At 43.7% G+C, this 22,175-nt stretch overlaps 1 protein-coding gene across 7 annotated transcripts in view; it reads right to left on the bottom strand.

Annotated features, from left to right (window-relative positions):
- NUDT7 (nudix hydrolase 7) overlaps positions 1-12,805 on the bottom strand; it is a 59,149-nt gene extending 46,344 nt beyond the window's left edge. Inside the window, exons 1-3 of one of the 7 annotated variants that reach the window (XM_085639266.1) lie at positions 12,226-12,805; positions 8,541-8,581; positions 5,683-5,830 (exon numbers count right to left, since the gene is read on the bottom strand). In XM_085639266.1, the coding sequence (XP_085495392.1) occupies positions 5,683-5,830; positions 8,541-8,581; positions 12,226-12,255 (219 nt within the window). In that variant the 5' untranslated portion in view covers positions 12,256-12,805. The other 6 variants (XM_085639269.1, XM_085639270.1, XM_085639267.1 and 3 more) reach the window with 6 other exon arrangements.
- Positions 12,806-22,175: the final 9,370 nt, after the last annotated feature.

The raw sequence follows: 22,175 nt of genomic DNA, 5'->3' as shown, positions 1-22,175 counted from the left end.
CCATCCATTCGGGGGTTTGCCCATGGCTAAAGGAAGGAGGATTGTTAGTTTACCTTGATGGATGACAAATTTGATACGGCTCAGTTTCAATGCCAATAGCCTTGATAATAGAGTAGAGAGAGCCGCCACTTTCGCTTGGCTGAAGCAGTTTAATCCGAACAGATTGGATGATGTGAAAGGAGAAAGAGAAAGTGAAACGCCCAGGGCCAAGGAATAAAAAAAAAATCTTTTGCTACATTTACTCAAGAGGGGGGTAGCTATTGTGAGTAGGAAAGATCTTCAGGCAAAACACCATCAGTTAAATACCAGGCAAGGCATTGGGCTATTCTTCCGATAGAGCTAGGTTCTTGTAGCATTAACTTGGTATCGTATGGCAGTCCAGTTAGTGTAGGCCCTAGGCATCTTCAAAAGGTGTTGTGGACTCTGCACTTTACCAGAGGAGGTTATCATTGAAGGGAATTTTAATTTTTTTACCAGGTCCGGCTAAGGATTCCGCAAACCCATCACGTTCCCAACATAAAAAACGCACAGGGATTCTTTTTTTACAAATTTGTGTTCCCGTTTGGATTTACGGGATATTTGGAGATCGAGGAACGCATGGGCAAAATCTTCTACATGTTATTCTAAGCGTTTTTACGCCACCTGAAGGATCGATCTGTTTTTAGGTTCCTCCTCTTTTGCTACCGTATTTATCACACATCACATGAGTGTTATTTAAGATCATTCAGCAATAGTGTCCAGCTGTTCCCTACTTTTACAGTTGAATGTGCATTATAGAGAAGACCTTGCTATTAGAAATCGATTATTTGAACCGGATAATATGGAAACTACTTCAAAGAAATCTATTCCACTGCTGAGGAGTCTATGGTTTGGGAGATGTTCGAAAGTACTTTTGGAGGGTGTTTATCTCCCTCAAAGAATTTAAAGTTAAGGAGGATAGGGAAAAGATTTGGTCCTTGCAGAATAAAGTGGAAGGTCTAAATGATGTTTTGCACAGAGCACAGGGTGGGCCGAAAATATAGTGGCTGGCTTATGTGAAGCAGTTTCTCTATTCTAGGGCAGAGTTTTCCAAACTTTTTCAACCCACAGCTCCCTTGACCTATTGGCCGTGGCTCCTCGTTATGTTACTTTTTTGGGTAGCGGAGGGGATGTAAACCGGACCATTTTACTCATAGATATAATCCTATCCTATCCACTGTGGAGCTCAATGCAGTGTCAACGACTGATTGGAGGGACATGGGGTACTCTGAGAAGTGAACTTTTACTGCATTGAGATGTAGTGCTCTTTAAAAAGGTGAGTCTTTAGCTCATTCCTGTGCAGGGTCTGTGAGGCCCTGATAGATACAGGAATGTTGTTTCAGACACTGGGTGCATTGATAGAGAAGGTCTGCGCCTGCCGTCTAGTTTTTATTTTTAGCACATTATTGCCTACCGTCTGATTGTACCAGATTGGGCCTCGACACTAGGCAGCAGAACACTACTCAATGTCAATATAAAAATGTAGAATAAAAGTACACAATTTCAAGTTGCAAAGAAATTCGTTCCTCAGGCAGGCATATTCAAATCCCTAAAGAAGGTAGGTTCACTCCAAAATAGGTTGGAACATGCCATAGGAGAAACGTGTGCGAATTGGAGTCCCTACCAGGGTTGCTGGCCTACCGGGAGGGCGCGTAGGGGGACAGAGGTGAGCTCACTACTGGTTTCTCCGTAACAAGCACAGGTAAGCAGCAAACTCCTTAGTTTCTCATCTAGCTAACAGGGAGCAGGCAGTGGATGTACAGCAATACACAAAGGTAGCAAATTCCAGATGTGGAAACAAATGATCACAAACCTCCAGGTTAAGGAAGTCCAACAGCATTTAAACCACAGAAGGCCAGGAAGGCCACGTTCTATGCCTCAAGCTTTTCAGGTACTGGAACCAGGATGAGAGTTAAACCCCAGGGCAAAAGGAGGAAAGATCAGCAGCACTAATCTCTTCCTTTGAAAAAACTCCTTATAAATGTGCCCCTGGCACAAAGTTATGAATACATTTATATCTAGATGATGGTCAGCAGGCCATGTGAATCACCAATGAAAAAGGTCAAGTTCAACCAATAGTACTGAGGTTACATTAAAAAACCTATCCTGGACAGAGTATCAGGGTGCTAGTAGGAGGGTAAACCAATATGAAGAGACCAATTAGGGCTGATCAGCCTTTGCCCTTTCCATGTGTGAAAGAACAGAGCTTTTTAACTATTCTTGGATCATCCCAGAACAATAAAAGGAGATTACATCATCCCCACAGACATGCACCTGACTCTAAGGAAGCCGTCACTCCTCCAGCAGCAGGCTGGTCACTGTTTGCCTTTAAAGGAGAAGAAGGGCAGCACGAGCCTCTGAGCACCTTCATATGATGGCTATCCGAGCCCCATGCCACGCTCCGATCCCAATATTTCTTGCGCATGCTGAGCTGCAGAAGTTGAGGCTCCCATCTCTCTCTTTGCTGAAACGCAGGTCAGAGGAGAAAATGCTGCTGCAGGCAGGAGCGACTAGGAATATTCACTTCTGCACTCTTTATGAATAATGCTCTACTGCCATCTAGTGGAAAACTTTAGAGGTTTTCTGCTTTTTACTGAAAGCCTCACATTTTGTTGTAATCTCGGAAATGTATGGAGTCCTGGCTATGTCATGGAATGTAGTGATGCATGCCTGCTCATGAATCACTTATTCCAGAGCTGGGTATCCTGCTGTACAGTTGGTGCTGTACCGTTATGCTGTATCTTGAATGAACTCTTCATTTCTACCAGCATGAAGACGTCTTAAATTCAACACTGGCGACAAGTAGTTCTTGCCTGATTGGAATAGGTATTTTCAGCATCAACTCACCTGCCTGCTTATTCGATTTTTTAACACCCTGAGGACTTTTCTGGTCTGTGCTCGCTGACTTACGGAGATTTACGGAAATACGGAGGCTGTGATTTCATCATTACATAATACTGTGAGTTAGTTTTATTTTTCTGCATTTTAGACACTTGGAAGGCTGGTCTATGGGACTCGCGAGGCTCACCTGCTCCACTGCCACATCGCGAGCGGTGTCCTCTCGCGCTTAGCCTTCATCTGTGTTCGCTACACACCTTGAAACGCACATTTTTAATCAATTTCAATGGACGCTGGAACGCAATTTGAAATGCACGCCGCATTGGGAAAAGAAAAAAAAACTGACATCTTTATTCGAACGAGTTAGTCAACGAGCACTTTGAGTTTATGCACGCTGCATTTCTTCAGCATTCCTTCGTTTAAGGCTCATCTTGTCAATATGGACTGCACAATTACTGACTGATCGCCACGCAGTTTTAATACACGGTGAGAGTGGACGATTTTGCATAACTTTGGAGTACTGCAGTGACTTTGTTTTGTTTTCTACAGTGGTGAGGACTGACAAATTGGATTTTTAACTGTGGCATTTCATTGATTTGAATTTTTCAATATGCTTCTACTTTAATGACTTATTGTTTTGTCAAGTACTACCATGGCTGCCACAACAAGTATGTCCCAGCCTCCGGCTTTCTTATCAGAGAAGGGTGAACGTATCCTTCCTTGGAAGAGATGGAGAAATGTATTTGACTCGTACATTGTATCGATTGGTGGAGAGAAAGTTTCAGCTTTCAGAAAACAAGCTATTCTTCGACACAATTTAGGTGTAGAGGGAAGGAATATCTATGAAAGTATGGACCTCATTCCTGTTGGTAATGGTGACGGAGAGTCACCTGATGTTTATGAGAAGTCTATGACTATGTTGGAAAAGTATTTTGGTCCACGCATTAATGTTGTCCTAGATAGGCACAAATTTTTTAGCAGGGTCCAAGGTCCGGCTGAAAGGGTGTGGAGTTATGTTGCCTCCCTTAAGACTTTAGCACAGACATGTGAATTTGGCGAGCTTTCTGACTCCCTAGTCAGGGCTCAAGTGGTGAGGTGCACCAACAGCACCCGAGTTCAGTAGAAACGTTTGTCAAAGAGCCCGTCTTTGGTGGAAGCTGTCTCCATTGTAGAGGGTATGGAGAATACCTCTACTTGGTTGAAAGAGATGAGGAAAACCATGAAGATAAAAAGGAAGGGCAAAGTGATGCTCATGCTTTAGATGATTATGAGGTTTTAGAGGCTAGTGACAATGTAGCCAAAGTTTCACCTGGTGATAAGCAAAAGGCTTCGGAGAAAGATACACACATGTGAAGTTCTCTTAAAGGAACGACAACGAAAATAGACCGTGAAGGTCGTTCTTTGAATGGTAGCAGCAATGCTGGCGACAAAGCCCCAGGGGAGTTTCCTAAACGTAAGTGTTTTAGGTGTGGAAGTTTCTCACATTTTTCCAATTATCCTCATTGCTATGCCACAGAGTCAGTGTGTAACAACTGTGGTGTCAAAGAACATTATGGGTGAGTTTGTAAGTCCTCTACCAAAGCTCGTAACCCAGAAAAAGGACCTGAGATTGTACGTACTGTACTTCTAAGTATCAGTGATAAGGATGGTGAAGTTGATGCAGGGAAAATAACTATGTCTAAGTGCAACATCTTGGTAGACGGTCAGGACTTTGTTGTCTTGGCTGACTCAGATTCGCCTTTCACTATGGTCGGCATCAAGCAATGGGATGAGATTGTGGGGTTGGACAGTATGATATTGTCACCACCTGACATTAATCCTGTCAGTTATGGTGGTGCGAAAATCTATGTCCTTGGATATGTTGAAGCCTGTATTCAGTTCAAAAATAGACGTACCGTGGGAAAAGTCTATGTAGCTGAGAGAGGGGACTATTTGTTGGAATGGAGACACCAGTGTGACTTAGGTATCATGTTCAATCCCAGTGCACGAGATCCCAGAGATCAAGTCATGTTGGTGGACTATGAAGTTCAAGGTAGTGAATACTTCGGAAGGTTTCCTGAAGTTTTTGCGGATACCTTGGGTTGCGCCTTAAGGGGTTTGAGCACCAAATTGTTCTCAAAGAAAGAGCTGTAGCATGTGTGCACAAAGTGAGAAAGGTGCCTAATATGATCATGGGACCTTTGGAAACTGAGCTAAAAAAACTGTTAACCTTGGGAGTAATTGAACAAATTGAAGCCTCATAATGGTTGTCCCCCATTGTTTTGGCCCCAAAAGATGATGGTGCCAATGTTAGGATGTGTGTACACTTGAGGGGTTTAAACTAATGGATTTGGGTAGATCGGCAACCTCTGCCCAATATTTCAGAGTCCCTTAGCATGCTCAAAGGTGCCCGGATTTTCTGCATGTTAGACCTGTCCTCTGCTTACCACCGGATCCCTCAACACAAGGATTCGAGGCATCTTACATCCTTTGTGACACCTCTGGGAGCTTACCGCTTCCTGAGAATGCCTTTTGGGTTGGCATCTGCAGCGGCATGTTTCCAGAGGGTCTTGAAAAAGGTCTTGGAAGGTATACACAACATCATGGGAACTAGTTAAATGAGGATAGGGGCATGGATTAGGCTGATCTCGGATGATAAATACCTACTGGCAAGGAGACAACCTTAAAGCAGCCTTTTGGCACTGCACATAGTCCTAATTCACTATTACAAATATTATAATGCTTGTGTTTTTTGATGATGTATACAAATTATAAAGTAATTCACCATTTATTACAGTACAATATGCTTTAAAACACTTGCTGACACAAACGTCTAGATGCGCCTACCTTCATTGATCGCAGAGTAAACAGCACATGGAGTTTGCCATCTTTCACAAATACAGGCAAAAGTACTGAGGCTTTAGTAAATTTCATGCCAGAGAATTTATCCTCCACGTCATATTTTCTAAGGATCTTCATAGCCTTCTCCTTCATACTTGAAAGAAAGAAACACAACACATTGATACCATAGGTGTAATTGACATATTCTGCTGAATATTAGTAATGAGCCCACACACAGACTATTTAGTCATGCTGACCACTGCAGAAAATATGGGCAAATCAACGCTGATACGGAACTCATGGTGTTGCATGCTATGCTACGGGAGTACTCGCCAACAAACTTGATAATCATATCCTAGAGAACTTTGGAGCCAAGCTGACACACTGCTGATGTGAGACTGGCCCTGATGAAGTCTGCTGGTGAACTAACAGCATAAAGACTAAACACATGTTGGTTAGAAAGGGAAACAGCCTTTAGTATGACACCGGAATCACACTGTGCCTTTACAGCGCCGGCAATAGAACGAACGTGTCGTTAACACGTATTCGTTTAGCACACAATTCATTACAATGACTTGCTTTAGGGGGGCTCATTGGTGGAGAGTTGTTGGATTTAAAGTCCAACACCCTATCTACTATTGCACAGACTGGAGTTGGATTAGTAAATGATACTAATCCAAAGAACAGCGCCCCCTTAAAGACAAGTCGTTATAATGACTTCCGTGCAAAAGGAATGCGTTGTTACGACACGTTCGTACTAATGACTCCATTAAAAAGGCATGCGATTTTAACGCATGCGTGATTTCGACATGCAATCGGTTAGAAAACATCAAGACTGGGAACTTTACATTGATTATTTTAGTGCACTCGGCATTCTTGCTTATACCTTGGACTTGTTCCTACAGAAGAAGATTTGGTGGCTTTTCTTCGTCTCCGAGCACCCATGACTAATTGCATTTAATTGACTTTACAATCTTTTTTCCACTTTTGCCCAAATGTGTGTGTGCGACGCACTACCCAGCTGCCTCCAGTAGTTGAAATTTAAGAACGATCTTCTTAATCCAGTTAAATAGATGTGACTCTTCCGATTCTTTACTTCCATGATTTTCATTATCTAAATTATGTACAGGCCATTGATACCCTCTGGTAGAGTGTTCTCTATAATAATCTCTAAATAAATCATATAAAGTAAGTGCTGTAATTTCAGTTAGCATTGGTACACATTCAACTGGACCTGTTTTGCAGTGGTGAGCAATATACTGTGCAGATTAGGTGATAAATATGAAGTAAAACAGGCTATTTACAGCATTCTGGTCTCAGAATTCTTTCATGTAGGTTACACCCACATTCAAGGAACACATTTTAAGAATACAATGATATACGAAAAAACAGCAGCAGGTTCGAGGATCAAGTAGTAGGTATATCAACCATTATACTACAGTAAAGTTGAACTACACAAATAGAACTTTTATTTCTACAGTCTAAGTACACGAGGGATTTTGCAGCAAAAGGGTGTGGTCATTTCACTGCCAACCCACAGCTTGTATTAACTCTATCCCAGGTAAAAGAGTTGAGAGTTGAACAGCAGCATGGAGGCAGGCCAAAAATTCAAACCCATTTTTTCGTTTCTGGATTTAAACTCTCCTCACGGACTGAAAGTCCCACCTACACTGCTCCTGTTAGCCTTTCATTCCTGTCCAGCACTAAAGAATACTGATGGGTAGCAAACATTTAATAAAAAGGACTAATGAGTGGGATACAGGATGGCTCTTAGCCAGGGAATACACTAGGGGAAATCACTGAACATTGCCATTCTGCCAGAGCAGGAAGACTGAAAGTGGGCCTTTGGGACCCTGGGGGATTTGCTGCTAATGGTGTCGATGCACCATAGACACTTTTGACTAAGGTCAGAAGGGAGAACTCGAGTACAGCCTAATAGTTTGCATTCCCTGATGTGACCACAATAACCATGGACAAGTTACAAGAAAGGAGGGTGGGACAGGGATTTGCCTGACTACTACTACAGCCCCAACCTCAAGGGGGATTGTAGTGTTGCTTCTGAATGTCGCATTCCTTTGCATGTGCAGAATTAGAAATAAAATACAGCTTTTTCTTATGAAAGCAAGTAGTTGGCTGGACACTGATTTATTGTATGTACTATTTGCATTTTGAGGTATAATTCGTGTTCACTGACCTGCATCTACATCTCCCTCCCCCGGGGAGCCTTGACTGCTCAACCACAGCCACCACTGAGAATCTAGTGGGCAAGGGGCACTTGGCCCAGTTGAGCGGGACCCATAGTAGGTTGGAACAGATACATCAGGAGTAAAAGGCTTCGACCTCCACGGTTGGGTCCAGTAGCCTCTGTGAGCCCCGTGGCCCTCTGAAAGGGGTTCTGACAATAGCGCAACAATAATTCTAAACTGTGACTGAGCAACATGAATGTGTAAAAATGTACACAAACCCACCTCAATCTAAGACAAGGCACACTGACAACTGGGTATTTCTCTTCCCTTCATCTGACTGCCAACGTTACCACTTACTTCTTGAAACAACTTACCTCTGAATTTCTACCTCAAATGTACATGCATCTCTCAGCTGTATCTGTCAACTGTAATGAGTTTGTCTTCTTTTCTTATATACTGTCCTCTGGCATTCTCAGATTGTTCTGTTTATGGAACAATGTGTAAAAAGCACTCTGAAGTAAACAGTAAGGGGGCAGATTCAATGCACCAGAATACATGACATATAAATCCTTCAATTTTCATGAATAAAATTGGTGGTGTCTAATTGCCACACAAGTGTATTATACTTCAATGGCTGACGTTGGTGAATCACAGCTTCGTGTGTTCCCTTTTATTTACCTCAGCTGTTGGGAGACAAAACTCAAGTCCAACTGGAGTTTCTAAAATGAATTTGAAAGGAAAATGGTTAGCTACAAAGTATTGCAGGTAGAGTTTATGCACAAAGTTGTAAACACCACAACGGGTTTAGCTGTAATAGTGAGATATCTCATCACATGTACCTGACACACTACTCCCAGGAGACAGCATTCTACACTTCAGTAAAACCTGCAGCTGTTTTGAATTAATTGTAGTGGCCCGGTAAGAAATGTATGTTAAAAAAAGGCTTAGGTGAACCCACTGGCTGCTGGGGGTGCGCTGGAGAAGGCAGATACAGAGAGAGACTTCAGAACAAGAAGCACTCGTCATTAGTTAACTCATGGAATGGGGATGGTTTAATCTGATACTTTTGTTAAAAAAATATAAATAAATAAGACTAAAGTTTACATCACCAATCTCTGTACTTCACACCAGTGTTTGAATACCAATGTTATCTTTCTATTATTTGCCTTTTTTTAGAGCGTCATTCAAACGTTGTTGAGGGGAGGGTCACCGGGTGTCATTGTAAATGTGATACTGAGTTTTGGGATTTGGTGGGTGCAATGTTTATTTTGAGGGGTGCTCACTTGTCTAGCTATACTCGTCTCTGTCACCCATATTTTATTCACAATGATACCAGTTATTACAGCCTCCCTCAGAATTGTATTCTCTTCTTGACTGTTCTGCATCTATTGTTAAAACCTTTTTACCTTTAACCTGGAACTGTAGTGGTAGACCTAGTCATAGTGGAAAATTGTTGGCTACGTCTCCAGCTACTTTTAAAAATTTGACTATCTTATCTAGATGACAATCACAACATCTAGGCATTAATCAATCAATCAGGGGTTTATAAAGCGAACATATAAGAGAATATATGTGAATGACGCTCTAACAAAAGGTAAATAATAGAAAGATAACATTGGTAGAAACAAATACCAGCTGCTCTGAGAGCCACACCTGATTTGACAGCCTTTAAGAAACACTTTAAAACCTGGCTCTTTCAGACCTAAACGTGCTTTGGGTCCTTTATGCGTGGACCTTCAGCACTGGGACGCTCTTGCTGTGTAGCTGTGCACTTTACAAGTACACTTATTCATTCATCTTATTGTAGCATCTGCCCAGCAGAAGCACTGCGATAAGTAATAATTCCAAAGGCCCTCTGACAAGATCTGATGATGCCTAAACAGTCTAGAGCAAGGGTGTGCGACCTCTATATTGATGTCAACTCTCAATGAGAGTGATTACAATTAGAGCAAATGGTTAATAAATGTTTTTCACATAGCGTTTTACTTATGAAAAGACAGTGTCTCTCCACTTAAGTCTATTGTAGTATTTCGTTTCACAGAAGTGTATGAACGAGAGTGAAAGGAGTAGGATGAGAAGATGGTGTCATGACACTAGGAAATCACTGTTCTTTTCCTATACGTTGCTTCTACACACCACTGCTATCTGAGATTTGTAGTTTGGGTTCTTTTTTTAATTATTCCAATTGGACCAATGCAGCTTATAACAATGATAGATAAAGCAAAGCCCAGAAACGGAAAAGTGGTGGCCCGGAACACACCTTGTCATCCTTCAAAGGGGGGGCGACACTTGCCAAAAGAGGTTGCATTAATGTGTATGCCTTCAGAGTGCATGCCACAAAAGAAAAACAAAGCCATCTATGGATTGCTAGTGTAGGTTGGTTATGTGTTACCAGGGCCGGCTTCAGACTGAGTGGTGCACAGTCCAACAATGTTTGTTGGCACCCCCCAAAGACCTCAATGACCTCAAATTCTCTCACTACCACCCTCCAACAGTGCCTCTCTAGTTTCCATAACCACTCTCTCTTACATGCATTTCTTTTGCTTTATAGCGCTACTTAACCAGAGTAGGTTGTCAGAGAACTTTACTTCACACATACATTGTACAGAGACAATGAATCATACATATCTGTAAATAAGTCTCTAGTAAATTTGACATGAGACAAAGAGGACTACAAGGTGCATGTTTCACATGTCATCCATACTGGTAAGCAGTATGTTTTTTTTTTTATAGTGCTTGGTCTGGAGAAGTACAAAGTCATGATATAAAACCTAACATCGTAGTTGGGGGTTGGTTTTACTAATAAGGATTGATTTACCCAAATGAACCCCTATTAGCAATATTGGGATTACTAAAGATACATGAAAAAAATCATAATGCTCTAACCTACACCCAGGGCCACTGGAGTTATAGGATTCTGCGGCCGCTGAATTTTTCGCAATATTATACATTTGCTCTGTTTTCCACATAATTCCTAATCTAATGCATTATCTGCATCTTTCAATAAAAAAAGCTGTTTCTAGCTCAATAAGTTCGAACGTTACTTAAGACGCAGCAACACATGTTGACAGGCAGAGGAAGGCCCTTTGCAAAGGTAAAGTGGTCACCACTCTGTTGCTTATTGCTATATTTGGGTGTTAAACTGTTACTATTGAGCTGCAAACAATGCCCAGTGTTAACAAGTGCACAAATGACAAAATAATGAAGTAGTACTATCACAAAATGTGCTGCATTATGCCACATAATTTGCCTGCTACATAATTGACTCAGCCCTCCTATACCGCACAATTCATGTGGCCCTGCCAATACCTTGCAGTTTGCATGCAGTTCTTTGATGGAAGTTAATAACTAACTGTAATATTATAGGATTAACATTTATAAATTGAAAGTAACAAAAGCAGTAACCTGCTTAACTTCCTACAATAAATGTACTTTACTGATCTGCATGGTAAACGTGATTTGCACCAGGTATATTAGCCCTCTGCACTACTTTATGAGTCAAAACTTCCAATAAACACAATTCTCTCTCTCCAGCAGGCCTATTGTTCTCCAGAGTTAACTTGGCATTTTTATGTTGCCTCAAGATTGCTGAAGGCAAGGAACTCTGCAGCAGGTACTTTTACATCCAAATATATTTGAAAACTCAGCGCCCCCTGAGATCAGCGCCCGGCACGGTGGCACCAGTCGCACTGCCTTAAAGCTGCCCCTGCATATTAACCAAGATTTACATTTCTATTTAACCGGACACCGCCTGCTGTTAACTTTGCTGCCCACACTAGCAACATGCTCTGTGCTGCCTGTGGTTAAGAGTATCAGATCCATAAAATAGTACAGGAGGATTCCGTGTTACCAAAGACAGTATTTCTCTCTCTGGTATTTACCTTATTGGTCTCACGCATTGTATAACTGTAGCACTGGCTCCTGTCAACTGAAACAAATGGACTAACGCACCTGAAAATAATCAATAGTAAAAGGAAAGCCCGGAACTTGAACATACTGCATGCAATACCTTACTGATGACCGATGCTGTAAATGGAAAAAATACAATAAAATATATTCTATAGTACCTTAGTGCCACTGAGAAGTGCGGGTTTTCTCCCATTATAAGAATTGCAGGTACTTTTCCTTTTAGCTTAAAAAGTGTGGGTATCCAGTACTTGTGAATTCATGCCCAATTATAAAACTGTCATGACCTGATGATCACAAGGACAATTTGACAAAATTGCCTGGGATTTGTCACGGAGCTTGAAATCCGGGGGCTAAATCACCCATTGCTTAACCCCAACAATACCGCACAGACCGTTTAATATGCCACCCCTAATTTGTGCCCCGACCTACAGAATTCAAAAATCCAATCGCCTACGCTTTGCATTCTGCTCCCTCCATCTTCCATGCGAACGTAAGTAACCGGAAAACTGTTTCGAAACGGACAGATTAAAGGTCCAAGTGAATAGTTAACACATCAGAGCCATAATGCGAATAAACCGGAAGTACTCGCCAGCTGCACCGGAAGAAAATACCAGCCAGCCATTTGTGAACCGGTAAACTTGACGAAGTGCTGAGTCCCCCTCCACTATAGTCTATAAAGCCGTCACCAATAAAGGGCGCTTCCTAATAAATCGGACTGAAGAAGCTATTTCTCCTCGAAAAGGATGAGAACAGGGCAACAGGAGTTAGGCACTGAACCGCTGAGTTCTCTTGTACGGTTGATCAAAGAACATGCAAGGGATCGCCAAACCCTGCTCACAAGCCTCCGTGAAGAAGGAACTGTGTTCTGCACTCAGCCTTATAAACGCCACCTATTGGTTACCGAAACAGCGGGGCGGGCTCAGTGGCGCTGAGTGAGAAGGTTTAGAAGTTTAGAGAAGAAAGTTCTTGTACTATCCTTCGAATCTCAGCCGCTGTATGGGCCAAGTGCTGAGCAGTGTTTGTGCTGCCTTTTCCCACCCCGCCCCAAATGGCTGACCGAAGAGCTCGGTAGCGGTCTTTACCTAGGGTGGCCGGATTTCCCGGACAGTCCGGGTTTTTGTGTGGACTGTTCCGGGTTCCCGACAATTTTAATTAAAACTGACAAATGAGTTGGGCGGGTAGAGTGCACGTTTTATGTAAATTACTTTGCTTTCGTTTTAAAGGCTCGTACTCTTAGGCAGGGTCGTTTAAGCAGCAGAGCAAGATGTAAATAAGGCAGTGGTCGAAGTGGGGGGAAAAAAGTAGGGGAACTGTGGGCAGAGAATCAGAGGGCGGGAATAACCTGAGGATTGGATCAGTGGGCGGAGTTAGAGGTGTGGCCAGGATTGGCAAAACATCCCAATTCTATTACAGGACCGGAGGCTTCGTATTATGCTTCTCTTTCTCATTTATTGCTACTCACAGAAGCCAATGAAAACTTATATTATGTAACACAAACCACATTTCCCATGATGCATGCACCACATCACTTCCTGCAGAGCCCCATAAGAGCCAGCAATACCGGAACCTGTCCTCTTTCTTTGCTGCTCACGCAGACAGATGAGTTCCTGAGATCGTTTTTGATAATAATGCATAATTGGTGATATTTAATGTTTGGTGTTTTCTTACTGCAAGCGGTGCATTGTTAGCCTTGTCTTAACTCTTAACTAAAAGCCGCTTTGCACAAGAAATGTGAACTGTGTTTGGACCGCTAACGCCGTGCAGGCGGGTTGGATTTTGCGCCCTTGGCGCTACGGGGCTCCCGCTGGGAGCGGTAATGTTTTAGCGGACTTTTTCCGAGACCTTAGCTTACGGCGGTCGATGCCGGTGTGCATCGCGCCGTTTTGGGTGCAAGATGCATTGACTTGGGAACTCCCAGCGCGTTTAGCGCTTAATTAGCGGAGAGTGCACGGTACCGCTCCGCCTTCGGCGGGTGAAATTTAACATTGATCTAGCGCGAAGGCTCCCCTTGTATGCCGGTGCGCTTGGAGCCAGTCACTTTTCTTTTGGTTTATGTTCCCACGTGCGTAGCCCAATTGGGCTATTTTGGTAGGATTTGGGCTACACACGTAGGAACTGCCAGGTTTTCTGTTGTTTTTCTTTTGTTTTTGCCATTACAGCCTGAGATTTCTTCAGCGAGCACTGCTTTACGCCTGGCTGGCTACAAAAACGATTTGGGCCTGGAGGGAGCACACCTCCTTGGATTTCCTTGCTCTTTTGGCTCCACTTCGCCCTGTGGGCTGTAATAATTGGGACACAGCTTTTGCTGAGGAGCTAGGTACCTGTGTTGTTGTGCTGTGGGTTGGCTCCCCCCTTTACTCCTCCTTACTGTTGCCTTATGAGCAAGTACGTCTATAAATTTGGCTCCACCATGGAAAATTGGGTGCACTATGAGGAGGATGACACCTTATATGAGGACGAAGTAGGTACACCTTCCATCGAGGAAAATATTGTTGAGGCCCTGGACGCTTCTGTGCAGGAGACGGTCAACAAGGCCCTGGAGAAGGCGGTTCTGGGAACTGCAGCAGGCATTGGCGACTGCGTTGAAGCCTATTACCAGGCAGTTGGAGAGGTTCGCGAAACATCATGGCTTCACTACCCCAGCAGGGGTTCCGTCAGAAGGCACACAGCCTAAGCCCTGGCCTTATTCTGCCTCTTACTCTTCACTTCCGTGTCCGCATACGGAAAAAGAGAGGGTTCAAGATACCGATTCGGAACCTGGTTCCTCCGAATCTGACACCCCAAATGATTCCCCTCCTAAGAAGAAAACTAGGAAGGCCAAGAATGTGGAAACTCCACAGACGACCCCTACTCCCTTTACCTTTAACCCCTCGGACATTGTTCACCCTAGGTCCTCTGATTGGCTGCCCGCCCCAGAGGTGGCGGCGTACCTGCACGAAAATTTGCGCAGTTTTGACAAGGAGGTGCGCAACAGACTGCGGTCTGAATGTCCCCGGCCGGATCTCTCGGACAAGGTGGCCGAAACGCCTGAAATTGATCCCAACCTATTAACTTTCCTTAAAAAGTTTGCTAAGGACCCTAAGAAGGGTATAGATTGCGCCTGGTGAGGGTGTCAGGACAAGCTTCTGGATGTGGTCGGTCCTTTGGCCAAGATCTTGGAGATGGCTCTGGAGGCGCAGGAATCGTGAACCACCATTGACTCCCATGTGTTGGCAGGCTGGACCCAGCGGGCCATCTGCCTCTTAGGTAATGCCAACTGCGCAATTTCTACGGTGCGCCGAAAGTCCATTCTTATGCGCATGGACTCTAATCTAACAGAGTTTGGCGGCGGCAGAGCCTGGGCCATTGGCGGAAGGAAACCTTTTCGGAGACCGTTTCGTCAAAGATGTGGCGAAATACGTGGGCACTTTCACGACCCTGGATAAAGCACAGGCAGGAATCAAACGTGTGTTTCAAGCTGGGGTTTTCAACAGGGCCGGACGAGGCCGGGGACGCTCGTTTGGCCGTCAGTTCTCCCAAGGTCCTCAGCGTGGAGACTTCGGTCGCGGCAGGGGAGAGTGGGACTCTACCCGCGGCGGCACCTTCTACCCCACCAGGCAGCGCTTCAACAAGCGACGCTTTAACAAAGGCTCCTATCGGGGAGGAGTCCAGAACACCGAGTCTTCAGGTGAGCGCTCCAGACTTATTCCTTCTTCCATTGGGGGGACGTATTCAGCACTTTTATCACAATTGGGTTCAACTATCGCAGGATGCCTGGGTTTTGCAGACAGTTCAGGGGTTTCATCTAGATTTCTTCCAGACTCCTTATCAGGTTCATCGGCCCAGACAGCTTTCTTTTTCCTGACTAGAGTGCGATTTCATAGATTCAGAAATAGAAGGATTGCTGCAGAAACACGCGAGAGCACCTTGCGACGAGGGCCCTCGCGGTTTCTGCAGCAATATTTTTCTGGTGCAGAAGAAAGGCGGTGGTTAGAGGTTGGTACTCAATTTGAAGGATTTCAACCAGTACATGACTTACAAGCACTTCAAGATGGAGGGCATCCATCTGTTAGCAGACCTACTGAAGCAGGGGGACTGGTTGGTCCGTCTGGACCTGAAGGGCGCCTATCTGTCCATCCCCATATTTCGTCCACATCGCCGATTCCTTCAATTTCAATGGCGGAACCGGTGGTACAAATATTTGGTCCTTCCTTTCGGACTTTCCTCAGCACCGTGGTGCTTCACCAAGGTTCTGAAACCTGTAGTAGCTTACCTCAGGGAACAAGGGGTTCGCATGATTGTCTATCTAGACGACATGCTCATTATGGCGCAGTCTCAGACGTTGGCGGTTCAGCATTTGCGCATGACCATTCGTATCTTGCAGAACCTGGGGTTTGTGATCAACGAACCAAAGTCGGCTCTGTGCCCCACGCAGACGATAGATTTTCTGGGGTTCGTCATAAACTCTCAGACGGCCCAGCTCAGTCTTCCACGTTGCATAACTTTGGGATATCAAAAAGAAGCTTTGCTCCCTCCTATCCAAACAAATGGTTTCTCTCAGGGTGATTGCCCGGATAGTGGGACTTCTTGCGTCGTCCATTCAAGCAATATTTCCGGGACCCCTACATTACAGGGCCCTTCAACGACTCAAAATTCAACACTTGCAAAAGGGTCTTTCCTACACGGACTTAGTCCCTCTTTCCCCGGAAGTGCGGAAGGAGATACAGTGGTGGCTTGCCCACGTGGAAGCGTGGAACGGCAGAGCAATTTTCGGCTCCCTTCCGGAAGTGGTCATAGAATCCGCGCCAGTCGTTGGGGTTGGGGAGCGCGCTGCGGAAATATTTCCACAGTGGGACGTTGGTCCCTAGAAGAGTTAAATCTACTCATAAATTGTCTAGAACTCCTTGCAGGGTCGTTTGCGATCAGGACCCTATCTCCCAGACAGGTCTCATGTTGCATCCTTCTTCGGATAGACAACATATCGGCGGTATGGTACATCAACAAACTGGGGGGCACGAGGTCTTCAATGCTGGTAGAGATAGCAAAGGATTTTTGGCATTATTGCCTGAGTCATTAGATTTCGGTCATAGCCGAATACATTCAGGGGCAGTCGAATGTAGTAGAGGATTGGAACTCACGCCATCTCAAGGACTACAGCGACTGGCAACTTCTCCCACGGGTGGTTCAGTGGTTACAGGAGATATGGGGTCTTTGCGAGATCGACCTGTTTACCTCCAGACTGAATCGTCAAATGACGAAGTTTTTCAGCTGGAGGCCGGACCCATTGGCTCTAGCGACGGATGCCTTTGCACAGGACTGGACCCCGACTTTGAATTTTGCGTTTCCACCCTTCATTCTCATTCCTCGCGTGTTCACACATGTGATGCGCCAGAAAGCGGAGGTGATATTGGTGACTCCCTTGTGGAAGTCGCAGCCTTGGTTCCCGGTACTGCTGGAGGCGAGTTGCGACTTCCCCAGGAGGATCCCTTGGTCCTCGACAATGCTCCAGGACCCTCATGGAGAGATGCACCCGATGGTACTATTGGGGCAGCTGTCTCTGATGGCCTGGAGACTTTCCGGCAGCGTTGGCAAATGCCAGGCTTTTCGGAGCAAGCTTCAGGCTTCATCATTCATGCGTGGGCCCCCTCTACCAGGAAGCAATATTCTTCAGCCTGGGGGTGCTGGGTTCGTTGGTGCATGGGACAACATATGGATCCCGTGGGGGCAGAATTACCCTTAATTGTAAATTTCCTGTCCGAAAAAGCGTCTGAAGGTTTAGCGTATCGCTCTGTTATAATTTCCATTCAGCCATCTAGGCGGGCCACTCTCAGATTGAGGGCAAACCTATCGGGATGCATCCCTTAATATGCAAACTCTTAAAGGGTATCAGAGTAGCTAATCCACCCAAACCAAAATATTCTTCCTTGTGGGATGTCTCGCGGGTGCTTTCCCTGTTTAACATATGGCCCAACAACAATATGTTGTCCAGGAAACAGTTATCAGCCAAACTGGCCATGTTGCTATGTCTGGCGGCTTGTAGACGTTCTTCGGATGTTAAGGCTCTAGATATTACAGGTAGAGTTTTGTTTAATATTACGTCTAGAACTAAAACCATGTCACGCAGCGTAGACTATCATGTTTTTCCTGACAATGCTAAACTTTGTGTGGTTCAATGTCTTAAGGCTTATGAAGAATGTACCAAGCCTACCAGGCCTGATGGTGTGGTACAATTATAGCTTGCTTTGCAGAAACCGTACAAACCTGTTACTGCGGCTGCTATAGCCAGATGGTTAAAAAATGTTATGCAGGAAGCAGGTATTGATACTCAGGTCTTTGGTGCACATTCTGTTCGGGGCGCTATGGCCTCTAAGACCTTCATGTTGGGTTCTACTGTTCAAGATATCATGCATTCTGCGGATTGGTCTCCTGAGTCAACATTTAAACAGTTTTATTATAAACCGGTGGGTGATATATCCTCTGTAGTTTTTAATCAGCGTTAAACTAGCATAATACGAAGCCTCCGGTCCTGTAATAGAATAAAAAATTAGCTAGCATCCGCGCCAAGAATTTTCAATTCTATTAAGGACACGGAGGCGAGGATTATCCCACCCGGTTAAATTACAGTATTGTAATTCTTGCCCACCCGTTTGTATATATATTCTGGTTATACAGAAGTTACGGGTTCTATCTCTGCTTTTTTCAGGATCCGAAAAGAAGATGGATTAGCCGTAATCCGGCTTGAAGTTGATGTTCCTCCCAGCTGGTCTGGTTCTTCCACGTTGGAAGCTGTTGTTGGACTTTTGATTTATATTATTGGACTTTAATGTTCGAAGCAAAGAAAGAGGACAGGTTCCGGTATTGCTGGCTCTTATGGGGCTCTGCAGGAAGTGATGTGGTGCATGCATCATGGGAAATGTAGTTTGTTTGACATAATATAAGTTTTCATTGGCTGCTGTGAGTGGCAATAAATGAGAAAGAGAAGCATAATCCTCGCCTCCGTGTCCTTAATAGAATTGAAAATTCTTGGCGCGAATGCTAGCTAATTTTTTATTTTTTAGTATTTGTTTGGCATTTCACTGACCAGTTACAGTTTATTATGTTATGTAATACAACCAATGGATACACATGATTATTTAACGAATATGAGTTATTGACATTAAAATAAATTCACAAAGTGGGATATGTTTCTAATCACAGAATGTCCCAAATATGCTTAAAAGTGGAAGCACAACCCATTTGTTTCCGAGCCATGGAGTTTCTGTCGTCAGCAATATACACAGAGACAATCAATTTTACGTGTGTAAATCACTGTATAGGAAATGTTACATAAGACTACAAGGTGTAGGAGTCACATGACAACCATATTAGAAGGCAGTATAGTTTAATAGTGATTGATCTGGAGAAACACAAACTCAGAATATACCATGATTGGGGGTTCTCTTTAATAATCATTATTGATTTCTATTCAAATGATCACTTTTTGCAACATTAGGATAATCAAAGGCTAAGGGAAAAAAACTTAAAGCTCTAGTTTATACCTTGCAGTTTGTATGCAGCTCTTAGATGAAAGTTAATAGCTCACTGTTCTTTGTTAGGATTTTAACTTATAAACTGCAAGTAGCAAAAGGATCTTACTGACAAAAGCAATAACCCACTGATCTATTTTAAATATGTGCACTTTGCGATGGGCATGGTACATTTTCTTTGCAGCGGTCACAGTAACCCTCTGCGCTATCTTTCCATGAGTCAAAACTTCCACTAGACAAAACTCCGATCTCGCTCTAGGAAGAAGTTTATTCACCGGAGTAATCATGACATTTTTATTATTGCCGAAAATTGCTGTAGGCCAGGAAGGAGGCAGCAAGTGCTTTTAAAACCATAATTTACAACGCCCCTCCCCCTCAAAGTCAGCCCCCGTTGCAGTCACACCGGTCGCACCGCCCTAGAGCCGGCTCTTCTCAGGGTCCTGTGACCTCAGTGACAGAGTCACTGTTTCTCTAGGGTCTGCTACTTCGTAGGCCTGCCCGCAAGACTGGAGGCGAACTTCAGTATGGATTGTGGTGGGCAAGCCTTCAAGGTGAACCCACACTTGCCACTGCTAGGGTCCACCTGCTGGTGCTAAGACACCAAGGCTTTTCCGGTTTTGCAGGGCCTTCTAAGATCTAGCATGGGAATGTGCTCCCTCAGGAGAGTGGTCTGGGGGATTGTTCATGAAGGCTGAACCTGGTTCCCTAGTTCTAAATTTGGCAGCTCTGCCCCCAGTGTAACATCCCCTCCCTCACTGAACACCATAGTGCCCCACTGAGAGAAATTCTCACTGCCTTCAACTACAATCCAATTTGACCTGCTATAAACAACTGGATGCGTCTCAATTCAAATTATGCACTAGGCAAGAGCAATATGCTGTCTAAAGGAAAAAGTAACAACATCCTGGAAAAAGCAAACACTCATAGGGAATGAAAGATTAAATAAAGCATGTGAAATGTAAGCAGAAACAGCATGGTGAACTTAACGTTTTTACATTTATGCAGAAATCAACGAGTATTTTTGCCTGAAAACTACAGGGCCTAGAAAGGACCCATTTCAATGTCCATTGCTTATATGCTTACAAAACGTAAGCAGTATGGTTTAAAAAGACCACATTCGTGAACACAAAGCCGCCGTACACATTTTGTTTTCCAATCCACCCATCAACCAGGTATTGCAGAACCTCCAGGTTTGGCGCACTTTCCCACCGGGGGAAACAGGGCTTCACTGACAAGCTCGGTAAAGTGACGCTAATGTTTTTGGGGTTTGAATAAAACCAATCTGGACACTTTAAGAACACTCCATCTTGCTTTTAATTCTCTTTAGAATTTATTTTCTGACTTTTCGATGTTTGTCTGTACTGTCATTTAAGTCTTTCTGTGCCCATAAGTCCATGCAAAATTATAGTTCTACTTCTATGTTTGCGGACTGTCCTGTTTTTTGGCTTCTAAAATCTGGTCACCCTATCTTTACCGCAAGCCTTTCTGGAAGGATTTGGCAACACTTAAGACATTTTGCAATTGTAATGCATAATTTTGGATTTGTCACAATAATTTGCAGATTTTAGCACAAAAAAAATGTTCCTAGCTCAAACAGATTAAAGGTTACTAAAAGCGCAGCCACACTTGTTGCAGCACAGTTGAAGCCACTAACAAAGGTTGACTCCCCTGGTCAAAAGGAAAGATCATCCAGGAGTCATTATGAAGCCATCTGACGACTTCAGCTGAGCTATTCCTGTAATCATCTGGGGAAGTCATCCCAAACCATCCTGAAGTATGGCTATAGGGTAAAATATTTAAATGAGATGACTCTAGAGTCATCAAAAAAACTACTCTAGTTTGGTGTTCTGATGACTTCGACTGGCAGGGAGTGATGAATTTTTACAATTCCGCAAATACTAATTGACAACTTCAAGATGAGTGAGAATCACTCCAGGGTGGGTTCCAGACAGTTTAAGGATGACTGTGGTTTACTCTAAGATAATTCTATAGCAATTTCAGGATGACTGTTGGTTATTCTTGGATGATCCTGTTACAGCTTCAGGATGAATGTTGATTACTCTGGAATGATCCCATGACAATTTCGGGCTGAGTGTGGATTATTCCCGGATGTTCCTATTACTTCTTCAAGATGGCTGTTGATTACTCTGGAATGATCCCATGACAGTTTCAGGATGAGTGTGGATTTTTCCAGGATGATCCTATTAGCACTTCAGGATGGCCTTTGATTACTCTGGAATGATCCCCTGACAATTTGATTATGAGTGTGGATTACTCTAGGATGATTTAATGACAACTCAAAAATGAGCTTTGATTACTCAGGATTATTGTAGGACAACTACAGAATGAGTGTTGATTACTAGTAGTAGTAATCTTTATTGCTTGATTAATATAAACAGTAGCAAACAGCATATAAAACACATATAACGTAAAACAGTGCTAAGTCCGTTAAAAAGGTAGTGATTTCATAAAATACAAGAATATAAAATTTGCATACAGCACTGAAAATGTATGTTAATATGTGTGACATGTTTAAGCACACAATGGCTGCTGTGGGACTGTCTTCCGTTTAGTTAACGTAGGTTCAAGTATCTGTGTTATTAAGTATAGAATCCTTGCCAGGTTAAGGGTAGTCTAAAAATGGTCCTTCCCAGTGAACAGATGCTAGGTAAGGTAGCAGCAACCTAGGATACAAGCCAGTTAGTTGGGGGTTGTCCGGTTTAGTTTTGTTTTTACAATTTTCATAAAACTACAGGCTAGCTGAACGTGTCCCCCCTCGAAGCAGGCATTCACCGCCTGTCTGTATGACCGTATTTGATTTTCGTTCAGACGCGGCTTTAGAAGCTGTCTTCGTTCAAGATCTAAGCTCTTACAGAGGCACAATAGATGTAAAACGTCC

Source organism: Triturus cristatus, chromosome 12 (genome assembly GCF_964204655.1).
Source record: "Triturus cristatus chromosome 12, aTriCri1.1, whole genome shotgun sequence".
Lineage (NCBI taxonomy): Eukaryota > Metazoa > Chordata > Amphibia > Caudata > Salamandridae > Triturus > Triturus cristatus.
Note: the sequence above shows the minus strand (reverse complement) of the source record. Positions and strands in the feature narration are given on the sequence as shown.